Genomic DNA, 18691 nt, shown 5'->3' with positions numbered 1-18691 from the left:
GAACGCCGTGCAATCGTAATAATTGTATTCCTGAAAATTGAAAATGATTTGCAATTTCTCATTCGTGTATGACATTAATAATATAGTCGTTTGAATATATTCTATTTTCTACTTATGCGTTTTCGTAGTATAATAAAGTAGATTATTTTTGTTCTGTGTGTATTTAATATTAATAGTTACTATAAATTGTAGCGCTGTTGGTATATAATAATATTATTATACACGACAAGTATAGACGTTATAGACATAACACGTATGTAAACATACGCGTATAGTATTAAAAGTCTTTTTATGCGTTTGATATTGGTTTTTTGTCTATTAAACGAGCATAACGTCTTTGAATTTTTAAAAGTGGGTCAAACGTGTGAGTGATTGCTAGGAATTTATACTCGTCATTGGTTCTATTATTAAAATGTAAAAAAGTCTCAGATGTACTATGGCATTTCAATCATACAAAAAACAAAAATCAAATTCTAAACATTTTATTGGTGTCACACTATATATGGCTATATTTTTCAACCATATCGGCTTACGAATATTACCACCTTCAGCATGTCCGTGTTAAAATATAAACTTCGAATGATAAATTTAAATCCGTAACCATAATAATACATAATATTTAACAATTGTAAATCTTATATATTTATGAACATAAATAAAAACAAAAATGTTGTTTTTATAAAACTGTTTTGTAGTTTTTGAAATTATTAATTTTTTCTAACACGCCTGTTTTTGAATAATAATTAACATAGAAATTGATTTATTACTGTTTAAATAAAATTGTTAATAATATAATTTACTAAATAAATTACAGTAGTGATATAATTGATAAATTAAAATAATTAAATAAAATAATTTTAACCTGTTTTTAAATAACTTAATTAAAATTTGTTACATTTCATAATTTATTTTCTTGTACTCAAAATATAAAGTTATGACAATTTATATAAATGTATTGTAGTATTATTGAGTTTAATTTTTATTCTCTCCTATAACTGGCGTTTTATCTTTGTTATATAAAATTATAAAGGGTGAGTTCAAGTTTGTTTTATATTGTCAGACAGCGATGGTTTTATTGTCTTAATTACTTTTATTTTTTATTATAATTGCTACTAAAATTGTATTAGTCGTAACCTATTGAGGAATATTTACTGCAATAAAAAAAAAAGTAAAATACTAAAATATTATATGGTTTATATGGAACACATTTAATACGTACCATTTTACGCAATTATTTGATTTTTTAATCAATGTAATTGTTTATCCATAGGCCAGAAGTCTAAAGCGATCTGTGTAGATAATTAACGGACTAGCTACCGTAATCAAATTTTGAGTAGATTGTGTGTGATGGAATAAACGAGTACGTATCATACATTTTAATCACGTAATATTTCACCACGATAAACAAGCATATTTTCTTTTAAACAACAAAAGCGTAAAATAAAGATCATTCGATTCCCACTAATTATACACCGATATGTCTGCTTATTATAATTGTTGCGCACTTTCTTATTTTCGAACAAATACTTTTGCTTCGTACAAAAATGATCTATAATGGTGATCAGTAGAATAACTCTTCGGTTACATCATCCATATTAGATTACAAACATCTTTTGACACGCTAAAAGTGAATATGTATGTGTATATGTATGTGAATGCGTAGGTACATCATAAAATATGTGTATTATCACAAAAAAAATAACAAACAATCTCATCGTGTAAATAATACACAATAACACTCGTTTATATAAAAAAAAAAAGCTTTAAAAACACGTTGAATATTTTATTGACACAATAATCTTTCTATTTTACAATGTTCCTGATCTCGTGGAAAAGTTTTAAATTGCTACGGAATTCAAAATTGTATCAGATTCGAAAATGTACATTTTCTTTAACGTTTCTCAAATGTCTACAGGCTTAAAAAATCTCAAATTATTCATCACAAACATCTTGTTTTATAATATTACTGATAAACTACACACAGATTTTAATACATATACATATTATATATATATAACTTCGCAATCAATTTGTTTGTACCTAAGAACTGCCTACCTAGGCAGACAAGCATACACTAACATAAAAATATGCAATATATAAAACTAGCTGTTTAATTTCTCTATTCGACTTTTTGGGGTCAATATAGATTCAAATATCTTAACTTTAAATCATGTACCAATCAATGATAATAATAATAAGATGCTAAAATGAAATATATTTTTTTATTTAATATGTTTTTGAAATTTCCATAAAATGTATCTTTTTAAATGACTTCATTTGAAACTATCAGAAAAAAAAATCTGATTATCAAATTACATAATTTCGAATATTTGTATACTTACTTAATTATACATACAAACATGATAACAAATATTGATATTTGATATTTAATTGAAGTTTTAAATTTTAAAATGTAAAAAAATAATTAGAATGTATTATTTATGCCCTTTTATATAGAATGTATGAATAGGATCAACAATATCGCAAGAAAATTATATTGTTTATTATGTGCTATAGTAACAATTTGGTTTATTTTTTTATAAATATAATATTATCTAATAGTTATCTTTATGGTATTGAAATTTCAAATTTATTGTTAATGAAATGAAAAACAATTTTTTGAATTTAACATACGTTGAAAAACATTAATGTCGGAAGAGAAAATATTTATTGAGAAATTTGGAAATAAGTACTTTTGTCTTCGGCAAAGAAATAATATTCATTGTCAAACCAAAACAAAATCGAATAAAAAAAATATTCTGAAGCCAAATCAAAGCGAAATTGAAGAAAATGAAATTTACAAAACTGTTGACAAATTGGAAAACATGGTGTTTTATAAGGTAGACTATTATATATATATTATGATTGTAATCTTACGATTTATCTATCTAATATAGTATTATTATAACAGTTGTCTAAAATAAAAAAATTCAAGCCACCAACTGACAAAAAAGCACATTTCGAACAAAAATTACAAGAATTTTTAAGAATTAATGAATTAGCCATACGTATTTTAGACGAAATACAATACTCAACCGATGTGATATATGATTTAAAAATGGTACAAATCATATTTTATCATAATCTTACACAACTCCAATGCATTCAGGATGAACAAAAAGATATATCGGAAAACATGAAAAAAGAAAAATGGAGTTATACCGATAAAATTTTAAAATTCATATTATGCTCTTGTTGCTTGTAATTAATATTTATGTTAACAGCATACGGAGTATAAATAGTATACACACCCGTAACAAAAACAATTTGTTGTAACTTAAGTTTATATTTCTATAGGATGGGTAATATATTACATTGCAAATAATATCCAATAAACATATTGTTTAGATTAATAGTCCTTTAATAGTTCTCATACCACTAAATATTTCCAAAAAAGTATCAGATATCCATTCTTAAAAAATAAGAGAGAGAATAATATAGAGCGAGTGATTAAGAGGAAGATATTTCGTTGATGAGTGAGAGCTGTATTTTATTTGAAAGTAATTGATAAAAACTTAAAAATTCAAAAAATATTTTTTATATTGTATTTATCCAAAAATATTGTAATAATTTAGTAAAAAATTGTTTTAAAAAAGTATTTGGAAAAATTTTTATTTGAAATATACATATAAATTCAAAAATTATTCGTTTAAAAATTTGAACTGTCGGTAAATATTATTTTGGAACAGTATTTATTTGGAAAAATTTGTCGGAGCATCATTAGCTTAGAAAATATTTAGTTGTTAAAGTATTTGTTCGTAATTGTAGACCGTAATCCAATAGTATATAAAATAAATATACAAATTCGATTCCAATATAATATATTTCAGTTTATTACAATTCCATCTTCACATATAAAACTATTAATACTACCTTCTATCTCAGTATGATGAGAGAAATGTGTGAACATTTTAGTCCCACAGTCAAATAATGTAGACTGCTATAAGCTCTGGAAATGTGCATTGTGTTGTCTGGTAATTATTTTTTTTTTAGCTTATTATAATATACTTGACTCTCGAGTCTCGATAATTAAAAGCAAATGCTCCGTCCCTGAAAAATCTCACAATGATTTTAATATAAACAATGCATTAAATACCTAACATAATATTGTATAATTGTACTTAATATGTCTTATACTTGGATCATAATATGTTATACGAGCTATGATATATAGTAACAATAATATTATTAACAATGTGATTACATGTTAAAGTATTCATATATCATCCAGACTTCTTTCAACGTTGTATAATATAGTATAATATTATGTATATATAACTACTGTATACCCGCAATACTTCTGTTAAACAACGAACTTTAAACTCTCACACTCTTTCAATGACCTATATTGATCTCTTAAATTTGCTCCAATTACGACTAAAGTACGTTACCTATATTGTATAGACCATTTTTGCTTTAAATTTGCTAATTGAATCCTTTTCTAATAAACTGATTTAAATATTGGTTTTCAATATTTATTTCACAATAGATTGTACCGTAGCCATTTTAATTCATTTAAATTCTATTTACTTCCTTAAGTTTTAATCACCAACCATTTATTTGACTTTAAGTTTATATACATCAAATTCAATAGTTGAATAAATATATCACCCGATCACAATATATTTGTATTCGGAGAATTTAAATTGAATATCTTAAACATTATCGTAAAAGTCTACAGAATCAACCTGCAAAGATGCAATCATTGGAGTAGAATATAATATATTCTCGAAATGTATATTAAAAACGCATATAGTTACAGCAATAATAATAAAAAAAATTAATATAAATTACATTACAAATAATCGGTGTTCAAATATTTAAAAAAAAAAAGCTGACGAGTAGATAACAGTTCAACTGTACAGTGTAGGTTTCGAGTAAATATCGTTAGTGAATAAGAACAGATAATATGAATGTATTAAATTTAAATTAAATTTTAAAATCTACATTTTTTAATACGTGTATATTTTTTATGAAAATTGAATTATAAAAATAATTTTGAGTGGCAGTGTGATAAAAAAAAAAAATTAAATTAGGTGTCGTCGCTGAATATGAATTGTCATGAAACCATCATAAATAGACGTAGTAACTGTCTTAACACTGTATTTACGACTTCGTGGATCTTCGTGCACTGCGTGTTAAATCTAATATGTATTTTGCTATTTTTTTGGGTTTAGAACGCGATTTTAACGTTGCATCGTTATTTTATAAAATATAATTGTAAGCCGTGTATAAACCTAAATTGTAACTTGATAAGTTTAAATTAAAATATTTTCCATAAAATTAGGTTTTCAAGTGAATTCGTTCCAAACAGATCACGATCCCAAAGTTATATGGTTCAATAAAAATACAAACAAAAAACATGTAATTCAAATGGAGTATATTTCCATAAAAATAAATTTAAGAAAAAAAGAGACATATTTGCCTTCAGAGAAAAAAATTTAATAAACAGTAATTAATTCAATTAATTAAAAAAGTATACAAAATATTTTAAATATAACTTGTATTGTTCATAAACAAATAATATTTTAATTATTTAGTATGCAAATTGGTAGTATATTGATTTAATTGAATTGATGATACTGGATTTTTTTTATGTTTAATGATGATTGCAATAAAAGTAATTGGTACCCACCAACCCTTGAATTGTTTATTGGTCTTTGTCTATTTAATTAACTTATGAAATTGCATACCTTATGTGATAAATTATAACTGTTTGTTTCGATTGCAGAGTATTTTATACAAATTTAATTTAGAATCTGCGAATATGTTTTTTTTAATTAATATTAATTATTTTAGATTATTGTATTGATTTTACAATAATGTATCATGTAGGTTTACTTTTATTTTGTATGTCAGCCATCATCTTTTGGAACATTAAAAACGTTTAAATTGTACTCCAATAAATTGTTGTTTGTTAAAAAGTGAATCTAATTAATACTTTGAGGGATTTAAAATAATAAGGGGGAGTAATTAAAGGTAGTACCGAAAATAGTAGTGAAAGCTAGAACATTGAACGCGGAATTTCTCAGAAGTTATTATTATAATTGTTTAAAACTATTAAAAATAGATGTATTAAAACTTACTTTTATAATCGTGTGAAGTCCATATTCATCAAAATTAAGAAAATTTATAAATGATTTTGTAGTTTAAAAATTATGTAAATATTTTACACTATAATAATATGTTTTATCATTGATTCAAATTAACACATTTATTACAGTCCCCACTCAAAATTTACTTGTCCACCTTTTAAAAATTTAATTTTTGTATCAATAATCTCCTTGAAAATAACCGAAAGTTTTTAAAAATAATTTAAAAAACAAAGGTTCCAAAAAGTATAATGTAATAATTATGGGTTTTCGTTTAATTATTGACGCGAGACAGATCCGTACAAAAACGAACATCCGTGTTTAAATGTATAATATTATACTAGAAGACAATTGGAATAGATTTTTAAATCTCAATTAAAGTATTTTTTAATATAATGTAATATCTACACAACGGTTTGTTTTGGATCAATATCTAATCAAAATTTGTCAAAACCACTCGTTTTTGGAACGTATTTTTCGTTGATTTATCAATTTTATTCAACTCTAGAATAATTAGATAGTGAAATCATTCAGTTTTCAATCAATAACACGGACAATATGTTATGACGTGTAGTACAAAGGTTTTTATCATCGAAAAACTATCGTTCAAAAGTACGTATAAAACCGTAAAGTACAGACACTGATTTTCAAACGATTAACCATAAAACAGTGAAACAATAAAAGCGTTTCCAGAGCATCCCATTGCAACGACGTTGTTTCTTCTAGAATTTATTGAAGGGGGGTGATGAGGGGTTACACGAGATAACTGTGGTCGCGCAAACCGCACTTTGGTATCGTATATATATATATATATATATCCACTGCGAACGGAGAGGGGAAAAAATGAAAACACTGGGGAAGTGTTAACGGCGGTTGCAACCATATAAGGTCAAGACGACGGCGGGAATGGAGGTCACAAGTCCGAAACGAACGTATACGGTTGGGCGACAAGTGTGCTGTGAAGCGGCACAAATAGATCTGTTCCGATCGTTACTGTTACTGTGCATATACAATATTATTATATTGTACTCGCGTACACACAGAAGACATTATAAAATATAAATAACCGAAAGTACGCAATATTATAAGGCGCCTGAGATATGATGGCCGTTTATGAAGTTGTTGGTGTACTCTTCTGTACGTATACGATCGATAGATGTGATTTAGGAACAACGGTAATGGTGTTAAATGGGTGGGCTTTTCAAAACGACAAAAATACATTGGTATGTACTTTAATAAAATAACATAATAATCTTTTAATGGGTGTACACACTGTACACCTGGTGTGCATAATCCGTTTTCAATTGATTTGTTTAATTCAACGGGTATTCGATGTTATTTGTTTTTACTACACCAAATTAATCAACGACTGCGTTGTGAAATTGTGTTCAATAGGTATGACAACTTTACACGCACAAACATTAAATATTATGATGTTTTATTGTATTTATGTGATATTATGATTTAACAGGTTTTCTTTCTGATTAATAACCAAAAATAATATTCTATACATTACGAGTATTATAAAATACCGAGTGATTCGTATACTCCGAATCAGAGTTTGGATAAAAAGTATAATCCTTTGTAACCAACAAATTATTGTTGAATAATGTGCGTTATGTTCGCGGCGTTATTCTATTAATAATTTAAATTAGCTTAGCAGATTGTTTTAGAAGTGTTGATATAATTTATTTTTTTGATATTTTACCCCACCCAGACGGAAAAATAATACTTAGACAATGGATCAAAATCATATTTAATTACTAAAATTTAAAAACCTAAAATTTGGTTTAGTTTAGTTAGGTGCACATAATATACTTGAGTGGACATAATTTTTACGGTGATTATCTCAGAAGTCACAAGACTAAAATATAAGACACAGTGTGTCTGAATATATCAATTTGGTTCAAAGGGGAGGTTTGGCCGTTAAAAACTCATTATCTGCTTAAACGATCATCGTTTTTAAGTGCTAGATGTGGTGTGTTGGCCGATATTAATTTTGAAGTAACGCCCGACTACTTGGCGCCACCCTTTTTAGAGACCTTTTTTTTTTAAACTGAAGCCATTTCAGTCTACATGAAAAATTATAATCACTCATAAATTCTTAACAAAAAAAATGCAGTTATAATCTATTAGCATTTAATTACGAGTATATTTCACAATATTAATTTATTAATATGCATATCTACGTGAACTGATTTTTATACCATATTAGTCATAATTTATATACATATAATATATGTTAATTATTATAATACATTTTATAATATTTTTAGTCTTATACAATTAAACATTTTATGTTGTTGTCATAACTTATTTTTCAAATTGTCTTTGAAAATATTTATAATGTAATTATAAGCCGATATTTACCTGTTTTTAATGTAATTTATGTATACATTGGTATAATAAGTGCATTTAGATAACGATATTTATTGTCATTGCCTTAAGGAAAAACTAAGGATATTTTAAACACACCAATCCAATTTATGTAGTAAAGTAATAAATATTTTAATAGATTTAAATTAAACGTAAAATATATAGATGCATGGAATCGTTTAGACTATTCTTTAAATTTAATTTTATAGTTATTTATATAATAATAAATTATATTTTCAAAATTATTCGAACTTTTAAACCAATTTTTTTTTGATATTAGGGAGTGAAATTCTCGAACTCATATTACATACACTTCAGTTTTTATAATATTTATCGCTTTACTATGTCGGTTATGCAAAATTAGAGTTTAATATTTATTACAGTCATTACACGCATGAAAGACTGATACAACAAAATATCGGTACACTCACTAGTCTACTGAATTCACTTAAAACTTTAAAATTATCTAAAAGACTGTATACACATAAATCCCATCCATCTACACATCAAAATATATATTTTCACATTTAGCATACGATTGTAAAACCGGTGTCATAGAATTGTAAGACCTAAATTATTTTTGAGTTATTTTTAGAAATATAATCAAAACCTTGGGATAGTTCTTTCCTACGTTACATTTTGCCTGTCAGAATTATTTTATAATTTATTATTAACAGATAGACCGATATGGCTAAATAATAATAAACAATAACAACTATAGACTCGAGATAATCAAATATTATGGTTTGTTGTTAATAATTCATTATTAGGATGATTTTTTTTATTTATAGATATTTTACTTTCCTTTACAAAAGCATGCAAATCATATAAAATTAAAATTAAATTAAAAAATACTTATTGCTGCGTCATTTGGTGCTCTTGATTTTAGTCGTTAACCCACACTGGATGCTAACTCAATAATGGGTAATACGTCATATACCTCACTATATTTTTACTAATGATAAAATTTAAAGGTAAGATTAATTGAAGGTCCACAAATCTAACAACACCGATCGTCCAAAAACACAATTGTTAGTTACACGCTGTTTACTGATTCAGGAAATTATCTGTTAATAAATATTAGATTTTAAATGGAATAATTATGAATGTATTGACTTTACAGTGATGTACATATTTGTTTTTTATTTTTAATAAACTTTTGTAATAATATAAATAATTTAATACTCTATTTTGATAGTGGTATTTGAATGAAAATTGGATATAATTGCTACTTTTAAAGATCAAAAGTAAAACAATTTTCAATATGCAGAGGCTACTTACCAAAATAATCGTAAACAAAAAAAAAAAAGAATAACGGGATTTACACACCACATTTTGTCAAAATCGATGTTGTTTTTTTGTTATAATTACAAGTAATACTGAAGATTTACTGTAAGTATACTTTTATTACCTTCTCACCAAATATTTATATTGTTATTTTATAAACATGATGATATAATTTTAATAGTATTTTGGATATTTTTATCTTATTCATAGAATTGTTTAATGTTTTAGAAAAATGTCTACTTGAGGCAATTAAAATAGAAAATTACATGGCCTTTATTTATAGGTAATATATATTTGTAGTAAAATTATAAATGTGTTATGGTTTTTTTTTTTTTTATGAATATGTTTTGTGTGTAACTTTGAAATTCTATATTTTTATTTATAGGTGAATTACGTAAGTGCTACATAATTTTTCACTATCTGCTTGTCAAGTATCACTTGAAATATTTGCGATTTTTTCCGGTCTTAATGTTCAGAGTAGGTTGAGAGCTAACTGATTTTCAAGTGGCTTTTAGTATACACGCTTAAAATATAGGCCTCGGAAAAAGTCCATTACTTTTAATTTACCGATCAAAAAATACTAAACAGAACTTTGAGTTTCTATGAGTTATTTTTAAATAACAGCAAAATTGTTAACTAATGTAATTTTTAATTACAATATAATATATAGTGTAAAATATGATTCTCAATTAAAATTTTTATTTAAAATTAATTTATAAAAGTAAACCAAAAATCTATGTATAATTTATTAATTGTTACTTATTGCAATTATTAATACTTCAAAATGTTAGGTATATATAAGTATTAACAATAATTCACTTTGGTCTTACGGTATTTACGGTCAAGCCAAATCTTCAAATACAAGACCTATAAAACAGCTTTTGAGTGCAACCACGTGATATTTGACCAATAATGCACTACATAATTGGACCAACACTTAACGAATTAGTAACTCAAAACTACAAAAAACTCCTTTCAAACTTCATTTAAACCGAGTCCTCTAATCTCTCGTTGTCATCAATCACCATCCCTTTTAATCTATCGATGGGTCTTGAAAAAAAATTGCCACGAGACACTCTTGAATAATAATCAAAAAAAAAGTCTAAATTATAGGAGGTGCTGTTGATAAACGGTTTTTCCACTCACACATTTCAATCATTCAAACCATTAATTACCTATTATTATCACATTTAATTACTATAGTTCTGGTATAGATTGTAAGTACAGTTCCATTTAATGAAAAAAAAAATAGCAGCTGTACTTATATTAAATTTGTCTTAATTGAAAATATTGATTTGATTAAAAAATAAACATAGATATATTTAAATTACACTATTGGAAATGTTAAAAGTCAGAATAGTAATGATTGTAGACCTTAGTAGGTACTTGTTCAAACTTCATTTATTATCGGAAATAAAAGATGGAAGTTCTTTATATATTTATTTATATTTTAATTTTTTGTTGGCAACAAACTGAAAATATAATTAACATTTATAATTGGGAGTATATAATATAAACGACTGGAACAAAATTTTCATTTGAATTATTTCGAATGACTACATTAGTAGTATAATTTTAATACAATTATAAATTGGTTGTTTACACCTAATATTTTGTTTATAATCTTGCCAAAAATATCAAAAGACAAAAATTATCCTAATTTACATAGTGTCAATACTAGTGTTTCATCAAAATGATTTTTTTTATATTTTGTCTTCTAATTTGCTAAAATATTACACGATGACGATAATTACATTTCACATTTTAGACACGCGAGTTATTACCACCGGTCGTATTAGTGTCAGCGTTTTGTTCATGTTAAGTTGTCGGCGTCAGAACACTTGACTTCAAATTATTTGAAGTATTAAACGGACCGTATGCAGTTGTCGTCGCCAAAACGAGTAGCCCGTTAACAATTAAATGGCAGGCAAACGATACTTGTCCGCCGCTGCCGTCTTTGCAGTGGGATGAAACGCTGAAACGGCAGAAACAATGTCGACGACGAAGCAGTTATCTTGCGCGAAGTCGATTATAGTGAAACGACGTCAAAATTTATACACGAGTCCGAGAAAAAAATACACGTCATCGAGGAAAAACAAGGCGCGGAAAATAGAAAAATTTTCTTTCCGGCAATCTGACATTTTTATAATACATAAAGATACTTATCCACTTTATTTGTCAACATGAGATATCTTGTTATGAATGCTTTTGATGTTTTTATTTTATCCATAATTTTCACCATTCAATAACAGTCATAGTTTTCGTGTTATGTTACATATAAAAAGTAAGATGGAATATTTGATGGGTGGATAATAATATTTTCAAATTAGCATTAAATTAAAAAATGAAATATGAATATTAAAGTTAGAAAAAAAAGAGAAATTGGTTATTTGAGACGCGAAAAAGGTCGATTACTACACCATTACTCTCCTTCTCACTACACCACTTTTAGACTAGTTTCAGATACGCTATTCGCCACTGATAACCTCAAAATGTTTTAACATCAAATGATGTAAACATAATATGATACCTAATTTTATATACAGTTGATGAGTTTACAGACTTCCATATTATTTATTATTATTATGTAAAATAGGAAATTAGATTATATAGTGTATAATAGTAATAATATATTTACATCAGATCTTCTCTTTATTAGATATACATAGTGTTTACATAAATATATATATATATATATATCATGTTTGGAATTTCTGAGTTATAATTAGATATATTTGCGAGACTCAATTTTTCACTGTCTGGCATTAGCTCAAAACGCAATCAAATCGTGTTTTCCTTTTCTCGCCTCACAAAGTAAAATCTGAATAAAATATGAAGCATTTTAAACTCGTCGAAATCAAATTATATAACACCTAATATTGTTATTATCTATATTATTTCGAACCATTGTTGATATATTTGTGTCTTTTGTAATTTTAGTATGAAACTTTTTAATTAATTGGCGCTCTAACCGATAATTGATTACCGTTATATTGTAACTTTTGGTTACCCGCGGGTGAATTATCCTCATTGCAGATTACGCATATAATATCGTGTATATGTCATTAGAGTTCCTTAAATCGGTTTCTACAAGTTAGGAAAATCTTAAGTCTCAAAACTTATCTGAGAAATCTGTATTACTGGCAGACAATGTGTTATCCCTTTAAGCGGTTTTGAAATCGGAAGATGGTTTTTTTTTTTTTTTTTGTCTAGTTTTAGCCTCCTAACGTGGGAATTTCCTTATACGTCGTTGCAACGCTACTATATTCCGCAGATAATTGAGAGGTTTCCTTTGTATATATGCTATTAGACGAATAAATAAATAAAATCAATGTCGCGAGGCTGTGATATTGAGATATACGGAGTACATACGATGTAAATATTGGTAAAAAAAAAATCTGAAATACATCGACAGTTGTATAACTATACAACAGTTATCGGCGTTTTATAATCACTAGGACACGATGACGATTATAATATCACCTATGGAAATATCATAATGTGCCATTAAGTCACCCGATATCGCTTGGAACTTATCTGAATAATTTACCAATATAAACTTATTAATACCGCGATTTAAATTAATTATCAAGACACGTAGTATAGGTATTGCCTTGTCACAAGTGTTAAACGTTTTAGAGCTTAGTCTTAAGTTTTCATCTCAGAAGATATGCTTAAATCCTTTTCGACTAATAATGGATGTAGATATTAATATTTATTACATATAATATAGGGTCAACCAGTGTGATTACATTTTAATACCGCGTTTTTTATAACTTTTATTGTAACATTATACCGACACATTATATAGAAATATATTATATTATCATAATATTGTTTGAGACGTTTGAATATTTTATTAATACCCAGAGATGACAAATAATCTGAAGTAAATACGCTATAATACTTAGCTGTCTTAGCATAATATCATTGTCAGAAGCGAGAGGTGGAGAAATATTTCCAGTAGGTAGGTACTTTACAAGTTATTTTTAAATATGAAGTTAGCTTTTGTAAATTTAATTGTTGTGTCAGATATTATGTACTTTTGTAAAATGAAACAACGTACAATTTCATGAAAGTTTTGAATTTAATTTATCAATATTTTTTTGCAAATACCGATTTATTATCGGTAAAAATAACTTGATACTTAAATTTATAAACAAATTTAAATTCCGAGCAGATCGATAAATGTATATCTACTTCACTGCAACGATGTGTGTTTTTTGTGACAATAAAAATTCTTTAATTTTCAACTTTGGGGGTGGTTTCTAGTAGTAAATTGAATCTAGTTGTTATTTAGTTTTATTTTTAATTTTTGCAAAACTTGTCAAAACCACAAAGATTACCTACAAATTACATGAATTTTGTAGTAAGAATATATAAAATCTTCAACTTTTATAGCCATGGTTTGAAATTGGAGTATAATATCCATCATAATTAATTTATGCTGAAACTATGAAATCTAATAAGAGCAAACACAATATTTTTTTATAGACACTTGGAAAAGATCAAATTTGAACGAAAATACGATGTTAATTATTATTTTGTTATAAATCAAAAACATTATTTACGTGGAATTAAAAATTCTATATATATTTATATAATTATTTTATTGTGAATTGTACTGAATTTTACGTTATGAAATTTTAAAAATATGTTTATTAATTTTAATATATTATCTTTTTATACTACATTTTAAACAACGTACCATAGTACTAAAAGTAAAAAAAAAATACTTATAATAGTTATATCAAAAAAATAATAATAAATAAATCATGAAATATATTAAATGATTATCACTGACAAACCGTCACCATTCAACATTTTTTTTCATATATAATAATAATAATGATATATCATAGATTCAAATTTAAACCTAACCTATGGTGACCTGCGCTGTCCTGTGTACACCTAATTTACAATAAAGTGGTACCCACTTTCCTACTTTCACTTAAAATTGCGATTTTTTATGAAAACTAAATTATAAAGCTTATTGATATATTTATTTAATTTTAAATCGATTTGTAATAATATCAATTTTTTTCTCGGTCAAATACTAAAACGATTACCCAATAATAAAATACGTGAGTAAAAAAACTCGGTCGAGCTTAGTTTATATTTGTTTTTATATTTTTGTATTATTGTAGATTTACAATCATAACAATAAAAATGTAGTTTTAAAGGTTGTCAGTGTAACGAGTGAATTCGTTATGTTAATTTTTTAAATTGATGGTCCAATCTACTAACCATGGAAACTACTTAGACTTATGTTTTTATTATTTCGATTTCCATTAAAGGAAATTCGTTAGATACATTTAAATAAACAAATGTCATCTTTCACTTGCGTAAGAGATTTTTTACATGCTTTATTTATATTAAGCTCTGTTAAACTACATTTTGAACAACAATGGTTAAAAAGTAACAATAAGACTTCTATCCTACTTTTGCAAAGGTCTTGCGAGTTTCTTATTCCAAAGGAGTTTTTCTTTTATTTTCTTACAATATTCAATAATATTCTAACTGAATTGTCAGCTTTTTTTCTTAACTTGAACATTAAAAATAAAATATTCAAAATTCAAATACATTGATTCGGAAATCTTGACAATGTATGCTAAAAAATACTTGATTGAATTAGAATAATTTTAAATATTTATTACGAAGTATCTAGGTATACCTATGTTACTCAAAATAAATTATTCTTATAAAACAATATTTGTATAATGCTTAATTAAAAGGTAAAAATTATTTAACACGTTGATTTATATTCATTAAAATATTTATAAACATTTGTGTGCTATTGAAACTTTAAAACAACTAAAACAACTAAAATATAATATTGCAACTTTTAACATTAGTAATGTGTTCAAAAATTAAATTAATATTTTTACTCATGCAATAAAATTGATATTATTACAATTGACGCACAATTTCACTAATGAATATAAAAATAACCACGACTTATTTATTTATTAATTATTAATACCAAATGTATATCTTTATAAATTCAATTATTCAAATTATGCGCTTTCTAATAATTTGGAAAATATTTTTATATTTGTGTTTATTAGAATAAATATTAGACCAAATTAATTTAACAAGACTTATTCTTTTCAGAATTTTTTGTTTTGATTCTATTTTATATTAAAATAAACATAACAACTTGTGTTTAATTAAATTTAAATTTAAACTTATTATTTCATAATTATTGCTTTCAACTTTATTATAGTACATAAATGTATGGAAACTAATAATTATATTTATTTTAATGTCTAACGCATATCTTATTGTGAATATTTTCAATAGTTTAAAATGATTTTATATCCCGATGATTTTAAAATTAAATATAATATCTATAATTATTAAAAAGGATTAACAAAAAACTTTCTATTTTTTTAGTTTCAAATTTGACTGCTATTAAATTTCTGTTTTTGTTAAGTAAAATTTATAATTTAAAATAACGTTTTATACTTTTTCAAACAATAGGTATATTACATAGGTAATGTAGTGTAAATGTATAATATACCTATTATGTCATCTTTATAATTAGAAAATAAAGTTTTTTCGATTTAGTTATTATATTGTTTATGATTGGTCACAATAAAAATGTATCTTTACTTTATAATTTGAGAAAGCACAATAGTAACAGCTGTATTATATTTTAATAAACTATATTTTTTTAACCTGCCTTTTCTTAAAACTACAAAATATTAAAATATAAGAATAATTGAAAATATATTCGCGTGTACCTATTTAATTAGAAGTTTTTTAATATAAAAAGTAATTTCATAGTAATAATAATGATTGCATAAAAATAATTAAGAACAAAAACCACATTTATTGTTAAGTTTTAATTGTTATGAGGGTTATTGCCTTGATGGTTTATATAACTCCAAACAACAATATTTCTCGCTATAATAATAAATTGGATATTTACTATCTTTTTATTATTGATACCTTAAATTAGTATTCTGATAACATTTTAATTAAATATACAAATAAAATAAACTATAACAAATATATTGTACATTTTGTTTTATATTGAATATGCAAATTTACTATAAATTGGAACCCGACTTAATCTCTCATGTATACATATCTAAGTAACTCAATTCGTATATAACACAAATAAATAAATATTTAGATAATAGCTTTATTATGTTCTTCTAGTAAGACAATAATCTATAAGACCTTTGTAAAAAAAAAAACGATTGAAATTAATACAAAAAAGTACATTTTATATTATTCGCAAGAACTCAAAAATGTTTATATTCAAACGAAAACTTTAATTAAAACATTTTACGAGGCTGCAATTGTAATCGTTTTAGAAATATGTATAGACGGCCTTAGCATCTAGAATCTGTATTGTTAATATTATGACAATCGTTGAATAAATGACAAAACTAGTGTCAATAAAAATGTTAATTATTTTATTAGGATATTTGATAATAATATGTTGTTACCAGCGCACACATATACTTATATTATATAGCATAACACCACTTTGTTTATTTCATTAAAATACAATTTATCTTCATTAAGAGAGCAGTAAGCCCCAGGTGTCAAATACTACATATTATTTATAGTTATAAAATACATCAACGGACAACAAAAAAAATATTCATGATCAAACTGTTATTTATTTTTATTTTGCCACGATCAATCGATCTTGATAGCAACGATTTAAATTAACAACGTTTTGACAACGTTATTCTGACCTTTTGAGTTGGTTTTTTTTTACCATTCTATACTGTTTATTATACATTAGATGCAGAACGTGCATCATAATATACATCGTCCGTCACTTTCTTTTTTTCCCCTCAACAATTCACATAAATAAACTTAACCTCAAGCTTTCTCGCGGACGGCAGTGATGTTAAATTACGATTCGGAAAAACAGAGACCATTTATAATAATAATATTTTGTTATCGTCTTGCCGGCCGCTTCACATGGACGCGTTTCATATTCATGCAACGCATTCAAAATCACATTATTTAAATTGACTGTTTTACGTGGGTAAATGTGTATCATACGCGATACGCGGCGTATTTTTCGTCCCAGTAGGCGTTGGATTCACATACTATCCATATTACATACGTATTATCATTAATTATGGCAAATAAACCACAAACCAGTCGATATTTCGATAGGTATTGGGAATTTTCAAATAATTTTTTTTTAAATTTTCTATGTTTTATTGTTTCTACACTGTGTTATAATTTTGATAATTTTAACTGCCCCCCCCCCACATTTATTAGATAAAATACTATCAAATTTTTATTTTAAAATGACAATACCTATTTTCGATAACGAAATTATGTCAATATATTGAAAAAAATTATTTTCACATTTATGTACTGTAATTTGAGTAACTCGTTTGTGACTTTTTCAATTTTATGAAGGATTTGGATAAGGTTATAACTAATAAAAAATATTAACACTTAATATGTACACAACCCTAGATAATAAAATAAAAATTAAATGAACATTGAACATACTATACTCTAAGTTACAAATATTTTTAGGGCTATGGATGTATTATAATATTAGTACCTATTTTGCAACTTTTTAAAAAACAATTCATTTTTATACTTATTTTTGAAAATAGATTAGTTTTTTAATAAATATTTTATGATATAAAATTCATTTAACACTGCATGAAAATGACATATTCATATTAAAAAAAAAAATGTTAAATTTCCCAATTTAAATTAATAAAAACTCCATAGCGCTACTTATGGACAATAATAAATCAACAACTTAACCTAATTATTTAAATATAAAATTAATCATCAATGTTTTTATCCAAACATTTTACAAATGCAGAAGTAATTAATACTTGATGTTGTAAACTCATACAAATTATTTATTTTATATAAAAAAATATTTATTCATACTTAATTGATTGTTTAGCTTATTTAAAGACTAAAACATAATA

General features: G+C 25.3%; 2 protein-coding genes across 2 annotated transcripts in view; both read left to right on the top strand.

Annotated features, from left to right (window-relative positions):
• The first annotated feature begins 2648 nt into the window (after positions 1–2648).
• LOC113551143 lies at positions 2649–3205 on the top strand. The gene is made up of 2 exons (XM_026953191.1): positions 2649–2840; positions 2912–3205. The coding sequence occupies exons 1-2, from the start codon at positions 2649–2651 to the stop codon at positions 3203–3205; spliced, it is 486 nt and encodes a 161-aa protein (XP_026808992.1).
• A 3990-nt stretch (positions 3206–7195) lies between these two features.
• LOC113551142 overlaps positions 7196–18691 on the top strand; it is a 119393-nt gene continuing 107897 nt past the window's right edge. Inside the window, exon 1 of the mRNA XM_026953190.1 lies at positions 7196–7315. Coding sequence (XP_026808991.1) covers positions 7196–7315 — 120 coding nt within the window. The remainder of the gene's footprint in view (positions 7316–18691) is intronic.

This window comes from Rhopalosiphum maidis, chromosome 2, assembly GCF_003676215.2.
Source record: "Rhopalosiphum maidis isolate BTI-1 chromosome 2, ASM367621v3, whole genome shotgun sequence".
In the NCBI taxonomy this organism is placed as follows: Eukaryota; Metazoa; Arthropoda; class Insecta; order Hemiptera; family Aphididae; genus Rhopalosiphum; species Rhopalosiphum maidis.
The sequence above is the reverse complement of the archived record's forward strand: the minus strand, read 5'-3'. Positions and strand labels throughout refer to the sequence as shown.

Coding starts and splice junctions, on each gene's coding strand:
- LOC113551143 (XM_026953191.1), top strand. CDS start 2,649: ATGTCGGAAGAGAAAATATTTATTGAGAAATTTGGAAATAAGTACTTT. Junction 2,841..2,911: donor AAAACATGGTGTTTTATAAG/GTAGACTATTAT, acceptor TTATTATAACAG/TTGTCTAAAATAAAAAAATT.